The sequence below is a fragment of the Eschrichtius robustus genome, chromosome X, assembly GCF_028021215.1.
Source record: "Eschrichtius robustus isolate mEscRob2 chromosome X, mEscRob2.pri, whole genome shotgun sequence".
Classification (NCBI taxonomy): Eukaryota; Metazoa; Chordata; class Mammalia; order Artiodactyla; family Eschrichtiidae; genus Eschrichtius; species Eschrichtius robustus.
This window is the reverse complement of record NC_090845.1, coordinates 104,172,461-104,193,294: the sequence shown is the minus strand read 5'-3', so window position 1 is coordinate 104,193,294 and position 20,834 is coordinate 104,172,461. Positions and strand designations below refer to the sequence as shown.

General features: G+C 35.8%; 1 protein-coding gene across 2 annotated transcripts in view; it reads left to right on the top strand.

Annotated features, from left to right (window-relative positions):
* The window catches only part of KLHL13 (kelch like family member 13), a 180,914-nt gene that overhangs the window by 67,326 nt on the left and 92,754 nt on the right, over window positions 1–20,834 (top strand). For both annotated transcript variants that reach the window (XM_068533286.1, XM_068533285.1), the window contains exon 2: window positions 1,276–1,349. In XM_068533286.1, coding sequence (XP_068389387.1) covers window positions 1,300–1,349 — 50 coding nt within the window. In that variant the 5' untranslated portion in view covers window positions 1,276–1,299. The remainder of the gene's footprint in view (window positions 1–1,275; window positions 1,350–20,834) is intronic.

Below are 20,834 nucleotides of genomic sequence, written 5' to 3'. Positions count from 1 at the left end.
TGCAAATAATTATGAATGCTATGTTGTCATTTGATTTGTTTCTTTTTTAGAGTTTTGAAGACCCAAGAAACAGAGTACAGTTGACCCTGAAACAGCACAGGAGTTAGGGGCGCCAACCCCTAAACAGTTGAAAAGCCTTGTACTGCTATCTCTGCTTTTAAAAAAAGAAAAAGAATTGATAAATGATGCACCCAAGGGCAGGAAGTTGAAACAGTTTGGATAGAATCAGGACTGAAACCCTAGTTCTTTTGATTCCACATATTATGATCTCTACTTGAACACAAGCTTTTCCCCACACTTAGTTAATTTAAAGATTTGTAAAATGAAAATGCAGGCACTATATTTATTGAAAAAATGTGTAACTGGACCTGCACAGTTCAAACCTGTGTTGTTCATGGTCAACTGTACTTTTTCCCCTTCTACTTCTTTTCCTTTTGCCCCTAAATTAAGGGACAGGTGAAGGCAGGGAACAATGAAGAAAATCTTTTTTCCTCTAGCTTAATTATTTTAGGTTTTCAAGTAGTTTTATAACAAACATAATTATGTTAACAAACTAAACTGGATACTATACCTTTTTATCTTCCCAATGCAATAAATTGATTTTATTAACAAGAAACATTTATGTAAATTATATATTTTTGCTTCCCAATATATTTGAAATTAATAGAATACATTAAATATACTCTCTATCTCCAATGCAAAGCATCCACATTACTAAAAACAAATATATACTATAGTTTACTACCACCTCGCCTGCTCCTTTCCCATAAAAACAATGTTCCTACCTCCAATACCTATTTTATATCTTTAAGGTTTAAAAATCTTTAAACAATCTTTCTATCCTTAATTTTGACCAACCACTTCGAAAATCATGGGCCCTGCATATGGGCCCCACAGGCCTCAAGTCCCGCTGGTAACTCTTCTCTTCTTAACTTCTCTGTCTCACCCAACTTCACACATACGCCCCAGGTCTTCTGTCTCTCATTTAATCCATCTTCCTGTATACACGGTGGTCTTTCCATAGATCATTGTTGGCTAATGATTTCACATGAAATCAGTCAGTACTCTTTAATGATTTCAGTGTTGAATTTCGTAGGTATTTTGACTATTGCAGATTCAGTTTCTTAATTTTCATAAGCTGTAATATGGATATTAGGTACATGGACATACATTTTGCCTATCGCAAAATATGTAAAATATTACAAAGGTAGCATAATATGAAAATTCTAGTGTTGATTTTCATAGTAAATATTGACTTCTTTTCCTCCTGAACAGGTCATTCTCCAACTTTTAGAAGGGATGGATCATCTGCATAGAGGGGAATCAGTTGCTGCAATACTCCGTAACCGGTATATTTATGGAAGCAATTTACCTTATAAGTTATATAATGTCTCTTCTGCTTATTTATTTACCTAACATAGTTGGTACTCAATAAATATTTGTTGAATACCTGGCATAAAATAAAAGTATTTGCTATATGAGTGAATAAAAGAATGCCTGGGTGACAAAGAAATGGAATGAAGAACATGTTAATGACTGTGTGTTCTGAGCTAATGAAAAAAATAGAAAATATAATCAGAAATTAAAATTGGTGTACATTGTGAACACCTGGAATTCAGTCAGTGGAGCTATTGATTTGAATTTTTAGTTTTAAAGCATACCAATGAATAAATACTGGTATCTGTTGCTTACGAATAGATGTCTCAATGAAGTATTTTTTTAAATAGTATTGCCCTGTGATTGTGTGTACCTTTCTGTTATTTAAAATTCCAGTTAAAACTTTTTTAGGGAGTTCTGAGAAATTGAGAGCTTCCTCTGTCAGTTTAGGATTTTAAATTCGTGGTTTAAAGAAACATAGCCTTTACTTTGCAGGTGTGAAAGAGTATCCCTTATTCCCAATAGTTTAATTGTATGGTTTGGGTGAAATATTTGAAATAATATGCTGGAGTTGTCTGTATCATGGTTCTGACAGTTACTAGTGTAGTCTTGGTTAAGTTTTTTAATTGCTCTGGGCCTTAACTTTCTCGTCTGTGAATTGGGGATAATAATAATAATACCTATATCTCAAGGTTGTTTTGAGGATTAAAAAAGTGTCTATTGGGTGTGTGTGTTTGTGTGGAGAGAGAGAGCTTGGCAAGTAATTCACGGTATATCAGTGCTTGTGTTGAAATATAAATGTGGCATTTTAGCTATTTTGAAAATACAATATTTGTGTTACTAAATTCTAAAGTACTTTAAAAATAGGTGTGTCTTAAAAGAATATGGAAAGGGGGGAAAGGTTGAAGTATAAAGGGTACACATATAACGTCATTGTTATTTGAAAGATACCATGCTAGGAATTGTACATAATATTCCCATCAAGGAAATATTGTATGAAAGGTACATGCTTGTTGGAATGTGGGCAAGGGGCTGTAAGGTAGACTTGTTCAGAGATACCGAAAGCCAGGAGATCACAGCAGGAATCATGTGTTGCCACGTTGGGTGAAAAGATAGAAGAGTAGATTGCTGGGCCGGTTGGAGGGGGGAAGTTGTGTCGAATACCTAATGGTGAACTGAGTCTGTAGAGTTCAAGCACTGCTGAAGTGGGGATTCTATATCACACATTTGGAAGAGGAACTAGTAGGACGGCAGGATTTCCTAAGCTCAAGTTGATAACTGTGGTGGTTATAGCATAATTGAATTTGTTGCCATTATTATTATTGAGATATAATTGCATACAGTAAAATACACATACATTTAATTATACATCTTGATTTATTTTTACACATGCAGACATCCAGGTAACCACAACCCAGGTCAAGATAGAAAACAATGCCATCCCTCCAGAGAATTCCCTCATTCCCCTTTCCAGTTCGTGTCCCCTGCCTTCCTACTGACTTACATATTTTGGGTTAGTGTTCCTTGTTCTTGAACTTCATGTAAATGAAGTCAAACACTGTGTATTCTTTTGTGTATGGCTTCTGTTGTTCAAAATAATGTTTTTGAAATCCACCATCCTTGCAGGTATCTGTAGTTTCTTCTTTTTTTATTGCCCTGTAGTGTTCCATTGTTTAAATATACCACAGTTTGTTTATCCATTTCTTGTTGAGAGTCACTTAAGTTATACCCATTATTTGGCTATTATGAATTAAGCCATTGTTGACATTTTTTAGCAAATCTTTTTGTGGCCATGTACACTCATTTCCTTTGGATATATACCTAGAAGTAGAATTGGTGGGTCATAGGAGATGTATACATATATTTATTTAATTTATTTAACATTTGTAGAAACTGCCAAACACTTTTTTAAAGTGGTTATACCATTTTCTTTTCTGACCAGTAATAAGTGAGAACCCTCACAAACTCTTGGTATTTAATTTAATTTTAGCTGTTCTCTTGGGTATATAGTTGTTTCCCACTATGGTTTTCTCTTTGCATTTTCCTCACGTGTTTATTAGCTATTTGTCTTTTAGAAGTATCTGTTCAAATCTTTTGCCCATTTAAAAAATTGGGGTTTTTTTCTCTTTGAGTTTTAAGAGTTTTTAAATTTTTTCTTGATATTTAGATGTATGTATTATGAATATTTTCTTCCAATCTGTAGCTGGCCATCCCATTTTCTTGTTTGTGTCTTTTGGTGAGCAGTTTTATTTTTGTTTCATTTTGATGAAGTTCAATTTATCATTTTTTTTCTTTTATGCTCAGTAATTTTTGCATCTTTCTAAGAAATCTTTACCCTCCCAAATTTCAGGCTTTCTTCCTGATGTTTTATGGTTTTAGCCCTCACATTATAAGTGCATTCTTGACCAGAAACTTAAATAAATGAACTTATGACCTGTTTGTATACACAAATTACGGATCAGTTTCATATTCTAAATAAAACACAAACCAAACACATTTAGGAATGTATGAAAAGTATTAACCCTTTGTGACTAGGAAAGTTTTACCCCAGAGTGTGAATTCCTTAATACCATGAAAGCTACTCATATGACGCATCCTGTCAGTAGATCTCATAAGAAATAAAAGGTACAGTAAATGCTGAAGGTGTTTGAAAAAAATTCATTGCCCATAAGAATGAAGAATTAGTGATAGAAAGTTGCACTCTTAACAAGAAAAATAATTATCTCTCTGAAACCAACAAACAAGCATCGCACTTAATGATAAATGTAAGAGTTGTTCCTTAAGCAGCAACAAAACAAATATGCCCTCTAATTACCACTTTAAAATATGTATCTATAAACTATGGCCAATGTCAATAAAGAGGCATACTTAACAGGAAGGAGGAGACAAAAAAATGATCAAGTTTTAGAAGATAGACTCATGTGCCTGCAAAAGCTAAGACATAAAAACAACTTCTTAATTGATAGAATTTTAATATAAGTTCTAAATATAGTTGAATATAAGATAAAAATAAAAACCAGTACCTTTTATCTATATTACAAATAGTCATTTAAAATATATAATGGAAAACATTCCATTTCCAAAAGCCATAAAATGTAAATATTTAGTAATAACCCCAACAAAAATTTCTAGGACCTATATGAAGAAAATTTAAAAATTCAACTGAGAGATAGGAAAGAAGATATTTTTTAAAAATGGAGAGACAGGCGATGGTCCTTGATTAAAAGGCCAAATTTTAGAAAGAGCTCTTCCCAAATTGTTATATAGATTTAACACGAATTTAGTAGGAAATTTAAAATTTTGTCAAGGTGATTATTCAATAAGATAACGAATGTATGAAAGAAATGTATCCCCATTGCTTAATACAATGTCTGACATGTAGTAATTGCTGGTCAAAAAAATCTAATTTTTCTATTTATAATTCAACAAACATTTATTGTGTAATTGCTAAGTGCTAAACATTTTCGGGTGCTAAAATATGATGATAAATATTAAAAGTGATGAATCTTTGTTCTGTTGGAGAAAGTTAATGTCGAAAATTAATAAACAAGGTAGGAAGATAAAGAATTAAGGGTGGAGGGTGGCAATGCAGAATAACATCAACCTGTTATTAGTCTTAGATGTTTTTAGTCTTGCAATCTACCATTCATCATATGTTTTACCCTATTAGGACTTTTATTCCAGTGATTCATTCAGTACAGGGAGAGGTCAGCCATATGTGTCTTGCTTTGTTGCAAACAGCATCTCAGTGTGAGCATCGTCCTCATGTACACATTACGGTAATGTCAGGGAGACATTTGGTTAAGAGTCACCCAGTTGGTGTTATGGTGGTGGTGTGTACTGATGGGGTTCCTAGCTGTAATAAGGATTTCTGCAGTGACGTGTCAAGCTCTAACAGTGTTCCAGTTTTCTAAAAGTACTCTTTGATAAATAAAACACAGTATATAATATTGTCTGGTGTTTGCAATAAGGAAAAAGAGTGCCAAACACTGTATAATTGGATTTTCATCCCTTTAACAAATATTATGCACCACTTACTGTGCACGGTGTTAGGGATATGGCAGTGAATGATAATACATGGTTCCCTGCCAGTTTGGTGGTTATTGTAGTAGTCAAAATAAGAAATGAGGAGAGTCTGAACAGAGGTGATGGCAGTGGAAATGAAGAAGAGGGGAGGGGAGGGAGCTGTGAAATATTCCGGGGTAACTTTAACAATACTTGGCGTTCAACTAGATTCTTCACACTCTAGTCAACATGATCTTTTAAAACTGATTATCTGATAATGTGGTCCAGATTGCCCTTTCCTGTCCCTGACTATTGAAATCCTACCTGTTCTCCAAGACCCAGATCAAATTCAGTGCCCTATGTATCAACCTTCCCTGAGCAATCCAAGCAGATAATCAGGAGGTCTCTTTTGCCTCTGAACTGGTTTTTTTCCCTGTAGTGAATTTTATCACATTCGGCTCTGCATTGAAGTTAATTTGAACATGTCTTTGCTTACAGCGTCATTAAGAGAGCTCTTTCAGAGCGTGACTACCTGTATCTAATGTATATTTACATCACATTGCATATAATGCAGGATTTTGTACATAATAGGCATTCATTAAATATTTATAGAAGTTATAACATTTATCAATAATTATTTGTTGCTGATGATTTTATTTGGTTAAATTGTTTAGGGTAGTTTTGTTTCCCACAGTCAATTTTTACTAATAGTTAAGCAATTGAATATTAAGCAACAATCTTTAAGTTGTAAAATAGACTAATGAAATTTATTACAGATTCTAGGAATAAGCTCAGACTTTTTTTACTGGCTTACTATATAATCATTTCTTAATAGTATATGATGCCAAGGGAACACAGGGCTTTCAATCTGGTCATTTGATATTTTAAAATATTGAGCCTTTACTATTTGTCAAGCGCTGACCTCATCTGTAACATTTAAGGATTGGAAGATCCCGACCTTCCTTTTAGTTTTAAAAGTCTGGAATTATATCTTTAAACCTAAGCACACAGTAGGTGATAAATAAACACATCTTTGATTAACCTTGAGGATGGTCAGTCATTGAAGATGTCCTTTTTATTACTGTTTTCACAATTTGACTTTATAAACTTCCATGAAAGTATGGTTATTTATGCTTTTTAAAGATTAAAAATTTATGAGGATCTAGTTTTACCTTTGCTAAATTGAGTCAGTGATTATAATAAGGTTAAATCTTAGGCTAGAAGATGCCTATAAGCATTATAATATGAGGGTAATGCACGAATTTCTGAGGCCAGTTAAATTTTATACAGTGGACTTTTATTTTGGCTCAGAAATTCTGTAGGTCTTGGTTACCCATTATAATTGTCGTAATACCTTGCTGTAGGTGCACGTTTATCAGCATATTTGTTCCTCTTACCGAATAGTTGCATATCTTTATACAAAGGACGTGAACTTTTTAGTAATGTTGCCTGTTTGATCTTTCTAGAGAATTTTCCAGGCCATAGAAAGTATTCCTGCTTCTGGGGAGAGGAATTACTACCCTGATTCCCCTTTCTATGTCTTAAATGTTCCTGTTCATAATTCTGTAAATGTTCTACACGTTCTTTCTGGGACATCTCATCTACAGCCATTAGTTGAATCCCAAACTATATGTGAAGACCTTAACATTTCTATCCATTTAACATTTAAATCTTTTTCATGAGTCCCCAACTAAAAAGTGCTGTATTCCTCTCTCTACCAGTTTGTTCATTTGTTTTGACTTTACAAGTAATGCATATTTATTATAGAACACTTAAAAATAACAAATTATATACAGAGAAAATAATCACTGAAAGTAACTCTGTTAACCCCTTAATGCATTTTCACTATAGTCTTTTGGTGCATTTTGAAATGTAACTGAAGTCGTAATTATTGAACATGATATGATTCTAGTGTTGTACTTAAGAGCAGAGGCTTTGAAGTCTTCCAAATACAGGTTCAGATCAAGCTTTGCTTCTTGCTAGCTGTGTGAACTTTGGAAAGTTTCTTAACCTCTCTGAGTCTGTTTCCTCATCTATAAAATAAAAGAGTATCATTGTTTGGGATTGTTCTGAGAATAAAATAAAATTTTGTAAGGTAGTCACATTCCTGGTACATGGTAAATTCTCAATAAATGGAAGCACTTACTGTTTTATTATACTGTATATCATGTCTGTATCCTGCTGTTTTTCTTAGTTGTATCATGAACATTTTCACATGTTAATAAAAACTTGTAGTAGATATAATAGCTGCAAAGTATAAACTCTTTCACGGTAAAAATGATTTCTTAAATATTTAGGTTGGATCCACTTTTGGGGTGTTATTTGTTTTAGTGTCTTCCATATCTATCATATTTTCTCTCCTCACTTTAATACTGTTATCTTTTTTCCTTTTACTTAATGAATTTATTTTATACTGTATCAGACTCTCTCTTTACTCCCTCTGATATACATTTTGGTTGTTACTCTGGTTTAGTTTCCTGGTAGTTGGCTAATACAATTTATTGCTTTCCTCATCTGATCATGTTATCTTATTTGGCTTCCTCTTCCTGCTTTACTGAGGCCATGTTTTCTCATTCTCCTGAATGTGCCAAAGGCTTTCAACATTGTTTTCTGACTCCTATATGAAAGCATTTGCAGAGTTCTGCTCTTTCTCTGAGTCTTTATAATGACAAATCTCCTTTTCCTTGTTTTTCAATACATTTTCATTGCTCCCATGCTAGTTGTTTTTCTGTTTGTTTATTCTCAAAGGAAGAAAGATTCCTTGAATGGCCTTTGTACTGGCTGTTCCCTTTGTCTGAAACGTTCTTCCCCATGGTCTTTGTGTGGCTGGTTCTTCTTTTCAGATCTCCACTTAAATGTCCACTTAAAGGTTTTCTTTGACTACCCACTCTAAAGTGGTCACTTGTTTAGTGTCACACCCCCCCCTAGTTTCATTCTCTGCATGACTCGTCACTACCACTATTAGGTATTTTCCTTCTTTGTTTATTATCTATCCCTTTTTGCTAAAATAGAAGCTCTAGGAGGTCAGGGATCTTGTCTGTCTTGATTATCTTTTTCCCCAGCCAAGATTCCTGACCTTGTTTATTTTATTTGATTTTTTTAATTTTTATTTTATATTGGAGTGGAGCTGGTTAACAATGTTGGGTTAGTTTCAGGTGTACAGCAAAGTGATTCAGTTGTACATATACATGTATCTTTTCTTTTTCAAATTCTTTTCCCATTTAGATTATTATAGAATATTGAGCACTGTTTCCTGTGCTATGTAGTAGGTCCTTGTTGGTTATCTATTTTAAATATAGCAGTGTGTACTTTAATTTTAGCACCTACCACCATGTCTTGTACATATTAGTTGCTCAGTAGGTATTTGCCTACTGAATGAATTGACCATTACCCCTTTATGTGCTCTTGGGTACTAATCCAACCCCTTCCTCAGAGTTTTACCCATGAGCCAATACTGATAGAAATAAATGACTGAAATAAATAGATGAGGGAGAAGAGACAATTCTTCCTTGCAGAACAATTCCGAATTTTATATATGTACGAATGTGTGTGTTTGTATGTATATATTTCCCCCATTCAACAGATGGAACCTCATCTATCTCCCCCCTTGAGTGTGGACTTAATGATTTGCTTTCCAAAGGAAAGGAAAAAATAGTACCTTTATAGTGAAGAAATCTGGCAAATACTACCTGTGGTAGACTTAATAGTGGCCCTCCAAAGATGTCTGCATATTAGTCCACAGAACCTGTGACTGATACTGTATGTGGCAAAAACAGACTTTGCAGATGTGATCAAGTTAAGGACCTTGAGGTGGGGAAATTATCCTGGATTATCCAGGAGAGCCCAGTGTAATCACAAGGGTCCTCATAAAAGGGATGCAGGTGGATTCAGAGTCAGAAAAGGGAGATGTGATGATGGAAGGAGAGTTTGGAGCCATGCTGTTTGAAGATGGAGGAAGGTGTCATGAGCCGTAGCATGCAGGTGGCCTCTAGAAGCTGGAAAAGACAAAGAAACAAATTCTCCCCTCAAGCCCTGCCAATACCTTGATTCTAGACTTCTGACCTCCAAAACATTGATAGTCAATTTGTGTTGTTTAAAGCTGTTAAGATTGTAGTTATTTGTCACAGCAGTAATAAGAAATGAATATACCATGTATCCACAGTCTGGCACACAGGCTTCCCAGTATATAGCAATATTTGTAATTTCTGACTTGATATGAACACAAGAGAGATATCAGGGGTGGACAGTGGAAGGGAACAGCACCTTTGCCAGGTCTGTTTCCATACCTGTGCTGTATTTTCTCACTTTTTGTGTCTGTTAGATATTTAGCGGTAAGTTGGGGGTGGCAGGATCAGAGGCTATTAGCTATTTGTTATTTAAATTTAGACACTCATGTATTCATCTTAAAGTTTTCCTTACCCAATTGTGTAATTTATGCTCACTGTGAAGTATTTGGAAAAATATGGAAAAGTATAATTCTACTGTACTGAAAGCACTGTTAATATTTTGAAACTCATAAATACAAGTGTTTATTCAACATGAAGATTGCCTGGCATTGTAAACACGATGGGTCCAAACCTATCTCATCTCTGTCCCCAGAACCTGCTTCCTCATCTGTGGTCTTGGCCTTGCTTAGAGACACTGCCATTCACTCAGAAAGTCGGCCATCATCCAGGACTCTTCTTTCTTTCTCATTCCCCATATTCAGTCAGTCACCAAGTCCCCTTTCTCTTTCCTAATTATTTCTCCAATCCACTCCCTCTGCTGCTTTATTCTTATTACCTCCTTCTTATTTCAGACCCACATAGTTTGTCACCTAGATCTTTATAATATCCTTCTAAACTGATTTTTGGCCTCCAGTCTTAAACCTCTTTTACCTCCCACCTCCTTCTCCCTCTCCAGTCAATCCCTCCTGTTACAGCCATAATGATCTTTCTGGAATGTAAAGATGGATGTTCATATCGCTTCCTTGTTAAGATTTCTTCACTGGCTCGCAGTGTGGCAAGGCCTTTCGTGCGGCTCCTCTCTGCCTGCCTAGCCTCATCTCCTGCCTAGAGCACGTGTTGTTGCCCTCCCTCAAAATTGGGAGGTGATATGTTTCCTCCTGTTTCCATCCCTCTTGCTGGTATGCCTTCTCCCTGGTTGTTGGCCTAACCAACTCCTGTTTATCCTTCAAGACCCAGCAAAGGTATTATTAACTCCTCTGTGATACTTTCACTGACATGTACCCCATTCCTCTTCCAAACGGAATTAGGTATTCTTTTCTTATGGCTCCCATAGTATCAACTCTTATTTCAATGGTGGTGGTAGTGGTGATTAAAGTCCCAATAGTAGCGCTAGGTGTATTTGAATAGTCATTATAATAGCTGACACATATAGCATTTACTTTGTGCCAGGTTCGAACTCTTTTATATACACACACACACACACACACACACACACACACACACACACACACACATATAATTCTATATTCCTTATTCCAAATTTATCTTGTTCTCATAATAACCCCATGAAGAAGGTACTATCATTATTCTCATTCTACAAATGAGTATATCGAGGCACAGAAAAGTTTAAGTAAGTTGTCCAGGGTCACATAGCTAATAAGCATGGATGCAGGGCTCACACCCAGGAAGTTCAGCTCAGAGTCTGTGCATTTAACCATATGCCTGTCTGTCTCCTTCCCTGGGTTGTGAACTCCCTTAGGACTTTTTACCTACTACCCATGATGTTGACCCTAAGGCCAGGGCATTTCTGCTGTATTTTGGAAGTGCATACTATTAGTAGGTTAAGTGCTATAAATGAATTGGGAACCTGGAAACTGATAAAAGTAAGTTTTTCTTTAAAAAGTTTTCTCTTCTCTCCTTTTCCAATCCTTCAGTTTTTCCCCCTTTTCATCTTCCCAACAAATGCAGTTGCATGGGAAGTGTTGAAAGATTATGTAAAATTTCCAAAGGCTCCTGAACCACAGTTGGGTCATGGGTTACATGGGACTAGGAACATGGACCCATGAAATAATTCAGAGCCTTAGCGATGTGGATGCTTTTTAAAAATATACAGTCAGACAACAAAGTTTTCCTTTCGGTTATCAGTGTTGTGTGATATTTTGACTTCCTATCTCCTAATACTTTTCTTTCTGCCATTGCTTCATTTTAGATTAAAATGAATAGAAAAAGAGTAATACCTTTTCTTTTTCCTGGAAGGAAGCTCTACTCTTCATTTGGATTGTAGTTTCTGTGCCTGCCTTTGGGTTTTAGCCATGGCAATCCCAAGCTTTGTGACCCTCAGGCAGCCCTATTATGGGTCTCCTCTGAAAGCCCAAGGCCTTAATATGCCATTGAGGGAAAGGGAACGTGTCCTCCTCCCTTACTTCCTACCCTTACTGGGTAGATAATGAAATAAATTCTTCCAAAGGTGGAGACATTTTCCTTTATCAGCACAACATGGCATAGCTGACATAGATACGAGCTCCAGATAGCTAGAAAGAAATCCTCTGGTGATGTTAGCAATCTGCTTTTCGGGAAACAAAATAACAGAGGCAGCAGAGTGAATTTGAATTAAACTTGTTTTTGACAGGAGCTGTGCCTAGATATAGACAGTGTCCTTTATTTTTCCTGGCACATTATTGAAAAGAGTATTATGTAACTTCGCCTGAACTTGTCTGAGATCAGCCATTGTCCGGAGCTGGCTAGAACATACTTTTCTCTCTAGGTTCCCTGAGGCAGTGCTGAAACCAATAAGGCCTCTAGGGAGAGAATAGCTATTTGATCTCCAGACCCTACAGTCTGCCCCTTCACGTTACATTTATCCGTTGACCGTGTGGCATGAAGGGGAAAGTACATAAATATTAGCTTTTGATCCCATACTCCTACCCATTTCCTTTAAGGGTAGTTCATTACCTGATAGACCCTTCTGTTGAAAAGGCAGAGTGCAGTCCTGAGTTTGAAAAACGCTGTTTTCTGGTCCTGGCTCTGCCAACATAACAGTGGCAATTTATTTAATATGCTATCAATTTCTTTCTTTTTCTTCCTCCTTTTTTTCCAAACAGAAATACTTTCTTTTTTCTGTCTTGAAAATTAATGAGATGATATGCTTGAATTACTTTGTTCTCCCTGGAAGGTAGACCCTCCAGCAGGTCAAGTTGATTTTTGAAAGGAGTTGAAAACAGAGTTAAGGCTATTTGTTTTTCTAAGAATAGTTGTGGCTCCACAAAAAAGAGACTGCATTTCTTTAGAGGTAGAAAAAGATTGTAGAGATGTTGTACAACCCTCTTAAATATAAAACGAAAGGGAATCTGATATGCAAAGGTGAGAGAACTTCTCCAAGTTCGCATAGCAAGGGAAAGAGCCAAGACACGAGTACCCAGGTTTTCTGACATGAAGTGTCATTTTTACCTCAGAAACCTACATTTTGCACATTTAAAGCAAAAAAAGTAGTTTCTATAATTAAACGTTTTCTGTCAGATTTTCGGTATTGTATGGTGCATAAATTTTGTATTTACAGTTAAATTGGTATATAGTCTATCATTATTTATATGTGTAAAACACTTTTGGCTAAATAGTTCAAGTAGTTTCTTTTCTGTGAGATGGATAAGTATTAATAAGGGAATTAATGCTTACATTAATTACAATAAGGGAATAAGTCTTAATCTAATAATCAGTGGCAAGTAGGGAGGTAGATAAAAATAGATCGAAACGTAACCCAGTCAGTGTCCTAAACGTTACTATGAGCGCTATTCTAGCGTAGTATTTGGCCATAAACATGTATTTAATGACACGTCTGCATCCAGACACAGCTCTTGCTCTTAACAACGTTGTTAATTCAATTTCAACTCATTCTCCTGCCTCAGTCATTTTGTTTCCCCTAAAACAGATTGCTAAAACCATCAATTTCTTTCCAGCTGTCTATAGTCCCAGGTATTAGTTTCCTCTTGCTGCTGTAACAAATAACCAGAATCTCAGTGCTTAAAACAACACAGATTTATTATCTTGCAGTTCTGGAGGTCATGGGGCTAAACTCAAGGTATAGGCAGGACTGCGTTCCTTTTGGAGTCTTTAAGGGAGAATCTGCTTCCTTACCTTTCTCAGCTTTCAGAGGCCGCCTGCACTCCTTTGCTCTCTTCCTCCATCTTCAAAGCCAGCAACAGTGGGTTGAGTTCATTTCACATCTCATCACTTGGACCTCTTCTGCTTCCTTCTTCCAATTTTAAGAATGCTTATGATTATATTGAGCCTACTTGAATAATCCGGTATAATCCCCCCATTTCATAGCCCTCAGTTTAATCACATCTGCAAAGTCTTTTTTGCCATGTCAAGTAACATATTCACGGGTCTTGGGGATTAGGCAGTGTTCTGGGGATTAGGCCATTGTCTTGCTCACCACACTCAGTATCCATGTCTACACTACCATGCTGTGTGTTTGCCTTCTGAGAGTGTTAAGATAATGGCTCTTTTTCAGTTTTAAGAATTATTTTCTAAAACATTTATCACAAATTCTTATTCCACTGCCCCTCATGTGCTTTCCTTCCCTTTTCTTTAAAAAATATATTTTATTTATTTATTTATTTGGCCATGCCACGCAGCTTGCAGGATTTAGTTCCCTGACAAGGGATTGAACCTGGGCCCTCAGCAGTGAAAGCACCACGTCCTAACCACTGGACCACCAGGGAATTCCCTTCCTTCCCTTATTAAGAGAATTTTTACACATTACAGATGAAATAATATGTATACATATATGTATATGAAAATTACAGAAGTTTTGGAAAATGCAGAAAAGAAAATAAATCACACATTATTTCACCTTATCTAAGGTAAACCAGTTATTGTGTTGGCGTACATCCTTTCAACTGTTTTTCCATGCATACATTTTACATGGTCATCATGTATGTACAATTTTGTATTTTACAAAGTGATGCCATTAACACTTTCCATATTGTTAATAATCTACTTAATAATCACCTAATGAAGAAAATAACATTTTTTAAATAAAGTTAATCTACGTATAGTAGAAAATTTAGAAAATACAAAAATGTATAAATAAAAAATAATTTCTAATGTCATTATTCAGATTTAACTACTCTTTTAACATTTAGCTATATTTCACTCAGCCATTTTTTCCTCCCTTTTTTTAAATAAAGTAAAATTAGACTCATACCTTATACATATTTTTATATCATGTTTTTCTCTAATAATGCAGTTTTAACATTTCCCCATGTTACTACTATATATTGTTCTAAATGGTACAATTTAAAATAAATAGTATTGCAAAATTAATATATCTCATTATTTTTAGAACTTAGAAAGTACTTTTATGAAAAGAAAATTTATATCATTCAGTTATTTAACTACTCGGTTAATATATTGGTCTATATTTATATAAAATGTGTGTGTATGTATTATTTTCATAAAAATAAGCTCATATTATAGATATTATTTTGTATTTGTATTTTTCACATAATATATCAAGAGTATCGTTCTGTGTCCTCATTCCTTTTCATCATCACTCAACGTGATATGCTTATAAAATGCTATCTGGAACATAATAAGCACGAAAATATTTCCCCTTAAAGTTGTTATCATCAACCTCATTATAGGTATTATTTTAGTGTATGCATGTACCAAAATTTATGTTAGCATTTCCCAATTTGTAATACTTTTTATTTTGAAACAATCTCAAATTTACAGAAAAACTATAATATCAGTACACAGAACTCTTCTTTTTCTTGAACCATTTTAGAGTAACTTGCTGACACAATGCCCATTAGCCCCAAATTCTCTAGTGTATAACTCCTATAAATGAGAACATTCTCCTATATAACCTCAATTCAACCATCAAAATCAGGAAATTAACATTAATCCATTACCACATTCTAATCAAGGCCCATTCAGATATTTCCAATTATCCCCAAAATGTTCTTGATAGCAAAAAGTTCCAGTTCAGAATCATGCATTGCATTTAATTGTAATATCACTTCAGTTTTCTTCATATGGAACACTTCCTCAGTCTTTTCTTGACTTTCATGACCTTGACACTTTTGAGGACTAAAGGCCAACTATTTTGTAAAATGTCCTTCAGTTTGGCTTAGTCCTAATGGTTTGTCATGATTCTATTCAGGTTTTCCTTCTTTAGCAGGAATTGCACAGAAGTGAAACTGTATTCTCATTGCAGCCTATCAGGTGACATGTGATTTTTAATTTGTCCCATATTGGTGATGTTAACTTGATTAAGCTGCTGTCTGTCAGGCTTCTCCACTGTAAAATTACTTTTTCTCTCCCTTCTAATGAATGGTGTTTCTGGGCAGGTAGTGGGAGTACCTTGAGACTCTATAAATATCTTGTTCCTCTATAAATATCTTGTTCCTCATCAAACTTTGATTCAGTTATAAATATATATATTTTTCAGATTATTTTCCATTATAGGTTATTATAAGACATTGACTATAGTTCCCTGTGCTATACAGTAAATCCTTATTGCTTATCTATTTTATGTATAGTAGTTTGTATCTGTTAATTCCATACTCCTGATTTATCCCTCCCGCCCTTCCTTTCCCCTTTGGTAAGCCTAAGTTTGTTTTCTATGTCTGTGAGTCTGATTCTGTATTATTTTTTAGATTCCACATATATGTTATATAATATTTGTCTTTCTCTGTCTGACTTCACTTAGTATGATAATCTCTAGGTCCATTCACATTGCTGCAAATGGTAATATTTCATTCTTTTTTATGGCTGAGTAATATTCCATTGTATAAATATGCCATGTCTTCTTAATCCAATCTCCTGTTGATGGACACTTTGTTTCCATGTCTTGGCTATTATAGATAGTGCTGCGATGAACATTGGGGTGCATGTATTTTTTCGAATTAGAGTTTTCATCCTTTCTGGTTATATGCCCTGGAGTGGGATTGCTGGGTTGTATGGTAGTTCTATTTTTAGTTTTTTAAGGAATCTCCATACTGCTCTCCATAGTGGCTGCACCAATTTACATTCCCACCAACAGTGTACAAGGGTTCCCTTTTCTCCACACCCTCTTCACACATACACACATATACATTTACATCTATATTTCAATATGTTGAAAACAATGAATTCCCCTCAATACCTAAAATTCCTTTTTTTAAAAAAATTTTTATTGGAGTGTAGTTGATTTACCCTCAAATTCTAATACAACACCACAGAGCTCATTCTAACTTTCTGCCTTTCCATGTTTTCACCCCTCAATCTCTAATATTAAGAACGTGTCTCCTGGGGAATTCCCTGGCGGTCCAGTGATTAAGACTCAGTGCTTTCACCACCGAGGGCCCGGGTTCAATCCCTAGTCGGGGAACTAAGATCCCACAAGCTACCCGGCTTGGCCAAAAAAATGAAAAAAAAAAGAAAAGAAAAGAAATGTGTCTCTCCCATTATTTGGCCAGTGCCATATGCAGCCCGTATCCTGTTAATGCACCCTGCCCTCTCCCTCCCCGGATGTTGGCCTCCAACGATCCCAGTCTGGCTGTGGCTGCTGTCCCCTAGCATGAATACCGTCGTCAGTTTGTTTGGGGTTCAACTCGCCACGCCAGGCCATCCTTGATGTTGCTTCCTCATCCTCTGCAGCCCCATAAAGGGCCTTCACCATGCCCTCCCTCCCCTGCCCTCACCAGAGGATGCCTACTTTGCTTGACGCCACTTAGGGCTTTCTGACGAAACTGTTCAGTAAGGGGAAGTTCATGAACTTTCTCTTTATTTTGACTGTTCAGTTGTTGTCACTTTTTTTCTCACAAACAAAATTTTTAATGATTACTACCCTTCTATTGGATGTTTAATTATCTCACATACTTTTTGTTGTTGTTATTCTTATAAATAAATAGTGTTTTCATGCAGTCAGCATCCACATTTTCTTCATTATATTTTATGGTATTTTTGCTTGTCAACTTGAGCTCTTCAGATTAATATTAATTAGCTTACTAATTAATTATTATTTCTGATTTGATTATCACTTAATGATATTGTAGAAGTATGATGACAGAAAATGAGGAAGTTGGGAATTAGATGATTTTTCAGATAACTTATAGAATCACTACTTCTTTCTCATATTAGCCATTTTTGAATGGAGATAATTTTAAAACCTTTTATGTAGTAACCTCTTCCTGGTTATTTAAGGTTAAAGACATGAGTTCAGAAAGTCTGATTTCCTTAGCATGGCATAGAAAGCCCTTCATATTGGGCACCCAAACTATCTTTCTAACCCCATTTTTTGCCACTTCTCATTTTTATAACCTGTGCTGTTGCTGTACTGCATTATTTTTCCTTTGTTAGATATGCCACATTCTTTTGTATTGCTGTGATGGTGTTGGATTCCCAACAGGTAATTAAGCATGTGCTCAGAGCACCAGCCAGGCATAGGCACCAAACGATGGGGGGCAAAAAGAGTACTTGATATTTCATGACCATCAGTTTTATTCTCATCAAAGATTTATTCTCATCTTTATCTTTGATTTCCTTTCCCCTAATTTACAATATAGAGTTATTTATGCTTTGAAATACATATGAGGATGAATGTAAAGAGGCAATACAATACGCAAGAGGAAATGCAATAGTCTTTTCTGTGATTAAGACCTCTCTAAGTTTATTCAGACCCTCTGTGCCTTTGTTTTTGCTGGATCTCTTAACTCTGCTCCCCGCCTCCAGCTGAATTATAGGATACTCCATCCCACTCTGTTTGATTGCACATCTATCAGATCACTTAGCACATTGTGTAATAATTACTTTTTAAATAGTCTCTCCCAACTAGACTATGAAGTCCATGATGAAAATGTTATTTTCCTATCTAGCCTTCCATTTCCTGCATCTAACCCAGTGACTTATGCAAAGTAGAGACTCATTAAATGTTGTCGAATTGAACAACTTATTGTCCTGTCTATAGGTGCAGATGGTGGCCCTTGTAGGAGAGATTAAATGATCTCTCTTAAACTGTAGGACACTTGATTCAGTAGCATCTACTGGGATTAAATTTGACATGTTTGAGTACTCTAGTATTTTTAGTACATCAAACTGTTCAGGGAATAGGTGGTGCTCAGAAAGAAGCAATCTACAAAAGCCATAAGATTCTTATGCAACAAGATGATTTACTAGTGGGTTTTCCTCTCAGCTTGCGTAGTGTTCTCACAATCAGGATATATATTTAGATTTTTCTAGATTTATTTTTGTATATACATGTTCATTCAGTTACCTTAGTTCTTTAAAAATCAAAGAACCTTTTCAGTTAGATTTGGACCAGAGATGCAGGCACCTTCTGATCTGTTCACTAGAGGCAGTTTAAGGGGAAAAAAACATTTTTTTTTCTTTTTTAACATCTTTATTGGAGTATAATTGCTTTACAATGGTGTGTTAGTTTCTGCTGTATAACAAAGTGAATCAGCTATACATATACCTATATCCCCATATCTCTTCCCTCTTGCGTCTCCCTCCCTCCCACCCTCCCTATCCCACCCTTCTAGGTGGTCATGAAGCACCGAGCTGATCTCCCTGTGCTATGAGGCTGCTTCCCACTAGCTATCTGTTTTACATTTGGTAGTGTATATGTGTCAATGCCACTCTCTCACTTCGTCCCAGCTTACCCTTCCCCGTCCCTGTGTCCTCAAGTCCATTCTCTACATCTGCGTCTTTATTCCTGTCCTGCCCCTATGAAAAAAACATTTAAAAATTCTGTTGGATGGATTCTACATGACCACTGGTTCTTTCGCTGATAAATATCATTTATCTATGGCCTACAGCAGTCACGGAGTGGCTTAACTTGGTCCTGTCCCAGAATGACAGTCCTGCCCCAGACTACAAAAAGATTCCAAAGACCATCTTTTGAGCATGGAGCCACCTGAGTAGAATGTCTTCGCCGGTGGTGGGTCCCAGATGCTAGTTAGCACATGGAAGCTGGTTTGTTGTGGGTATTGTCACAGGTCTGAAGTGAAATAAGAAAAACAACAATTTTGTGATGTTTTTCTCCCAGAAAGTTGAATTTATTGATTATAAAGAACCATCCTCTATTCTGAGATTGTCTGTTACTTTTTGGTTGTTAAAATGTCCATTTGCCCTTTCTTTAATGAAATGATAGGGATGAGAGGTCGTGTACCCCTATTATCTGAAAGCCTTAAGGCAAGATGTGTTTCAGAATTTAGGTTCTTTTTGTTTTTTAGACAGGTAATAGAGCGCATGTCTCCTATATTACATAACAGCCCCAGTAGGAGCTGAATTGACACCCTGTAATCAGAGTAATATTTCTGCAGTGAAATGTATTTATACATATTAGCATACTTATACTGAGATAGAAAAAGCGTGTGTATAGCCTCACGTTTGTTCAGGTCAGGCTTTACTGCCAGATGAGTTCAGGTCAGTTCAGATTTTGCTGCCAAATGAGTTGAGTTACAGGCAGAAAAAAAAGAAACATTTGATTTCCAATTGTTTGGATTTTGAAACTGCGGATAAGAGGTCATGGATTAATAGTTGCCTTTGAAAATATTCCTACTTTGCAAAATAAAGTTGGCTACCCTTTGTAGGACCCCAGGATGTTTTTGATATTTCACTGGTCCACAAAACCCAAAAAACATGAGAAAACGCTCCCCTGAACACTATTGAAGTGAATATAGCTTTACTTTTGTACTCATCTCTAGCCAATGATAATGGAATCTCTGCAGGTTGCAAGATTCCTCAAATATACATTTAATCAAAGTAAATTGAAATTAAGTTTATTTTGTAGCATTTTTAGGAGATTAGAAGAAGAGAGAAGGTTGCAGCAGAACACCACCCATAATTCCCAGTGATAAGTTGGGATTCTCTGATAGGGATTGGTTCTAGCCTGAAAGAACCTCTTCGATGCATTTGTTTGGCCAAATAGCTAAGTGAACTTTAGACCCTGTAGGTAGGTCTCTGTTGAGGAAGGGCAACGGCAATTAGCTATGTGAACTTACAAGTCTAAAATGAGTTAGCTGCTATGAAAGCACTTTGACAATAAAGACCACTTTAACATGTAAAATTGTTATTTTAGGAATAATTCCATAGCTACAGCATATTGCCTTTCATACCACACATTCATTGTGTATCATTGTCCAGTCTGGCTTCTGGATGGAGAGGTGATTTGACCTCTCTATTCTACATGGTCTTTTAAGGTTCTCTTCTCCAGTACCCTGGCAGGATAGATTACATAGGTAAAATCTAATACTCTTTGCCTTCAAAATTTTGTGAAGGCACATTTACCTAATTATAACCTCATAAGTGGATATGAGTTGGTATACATCCACATGTCTTATATGTAGTATGAAGTAATAGAATCAAAGCAACACAACTACATAACTCTTATTCTAGCAAATTTGTCCAGAATGTGGACTTGGGAAAACAATTATTGTACCCAGCTGTGCTGTAATTTGGCTCTTACTTACAAACGGTATTTCTCAGTTAATCAATGTGCTAGTTATTGATTTGTTG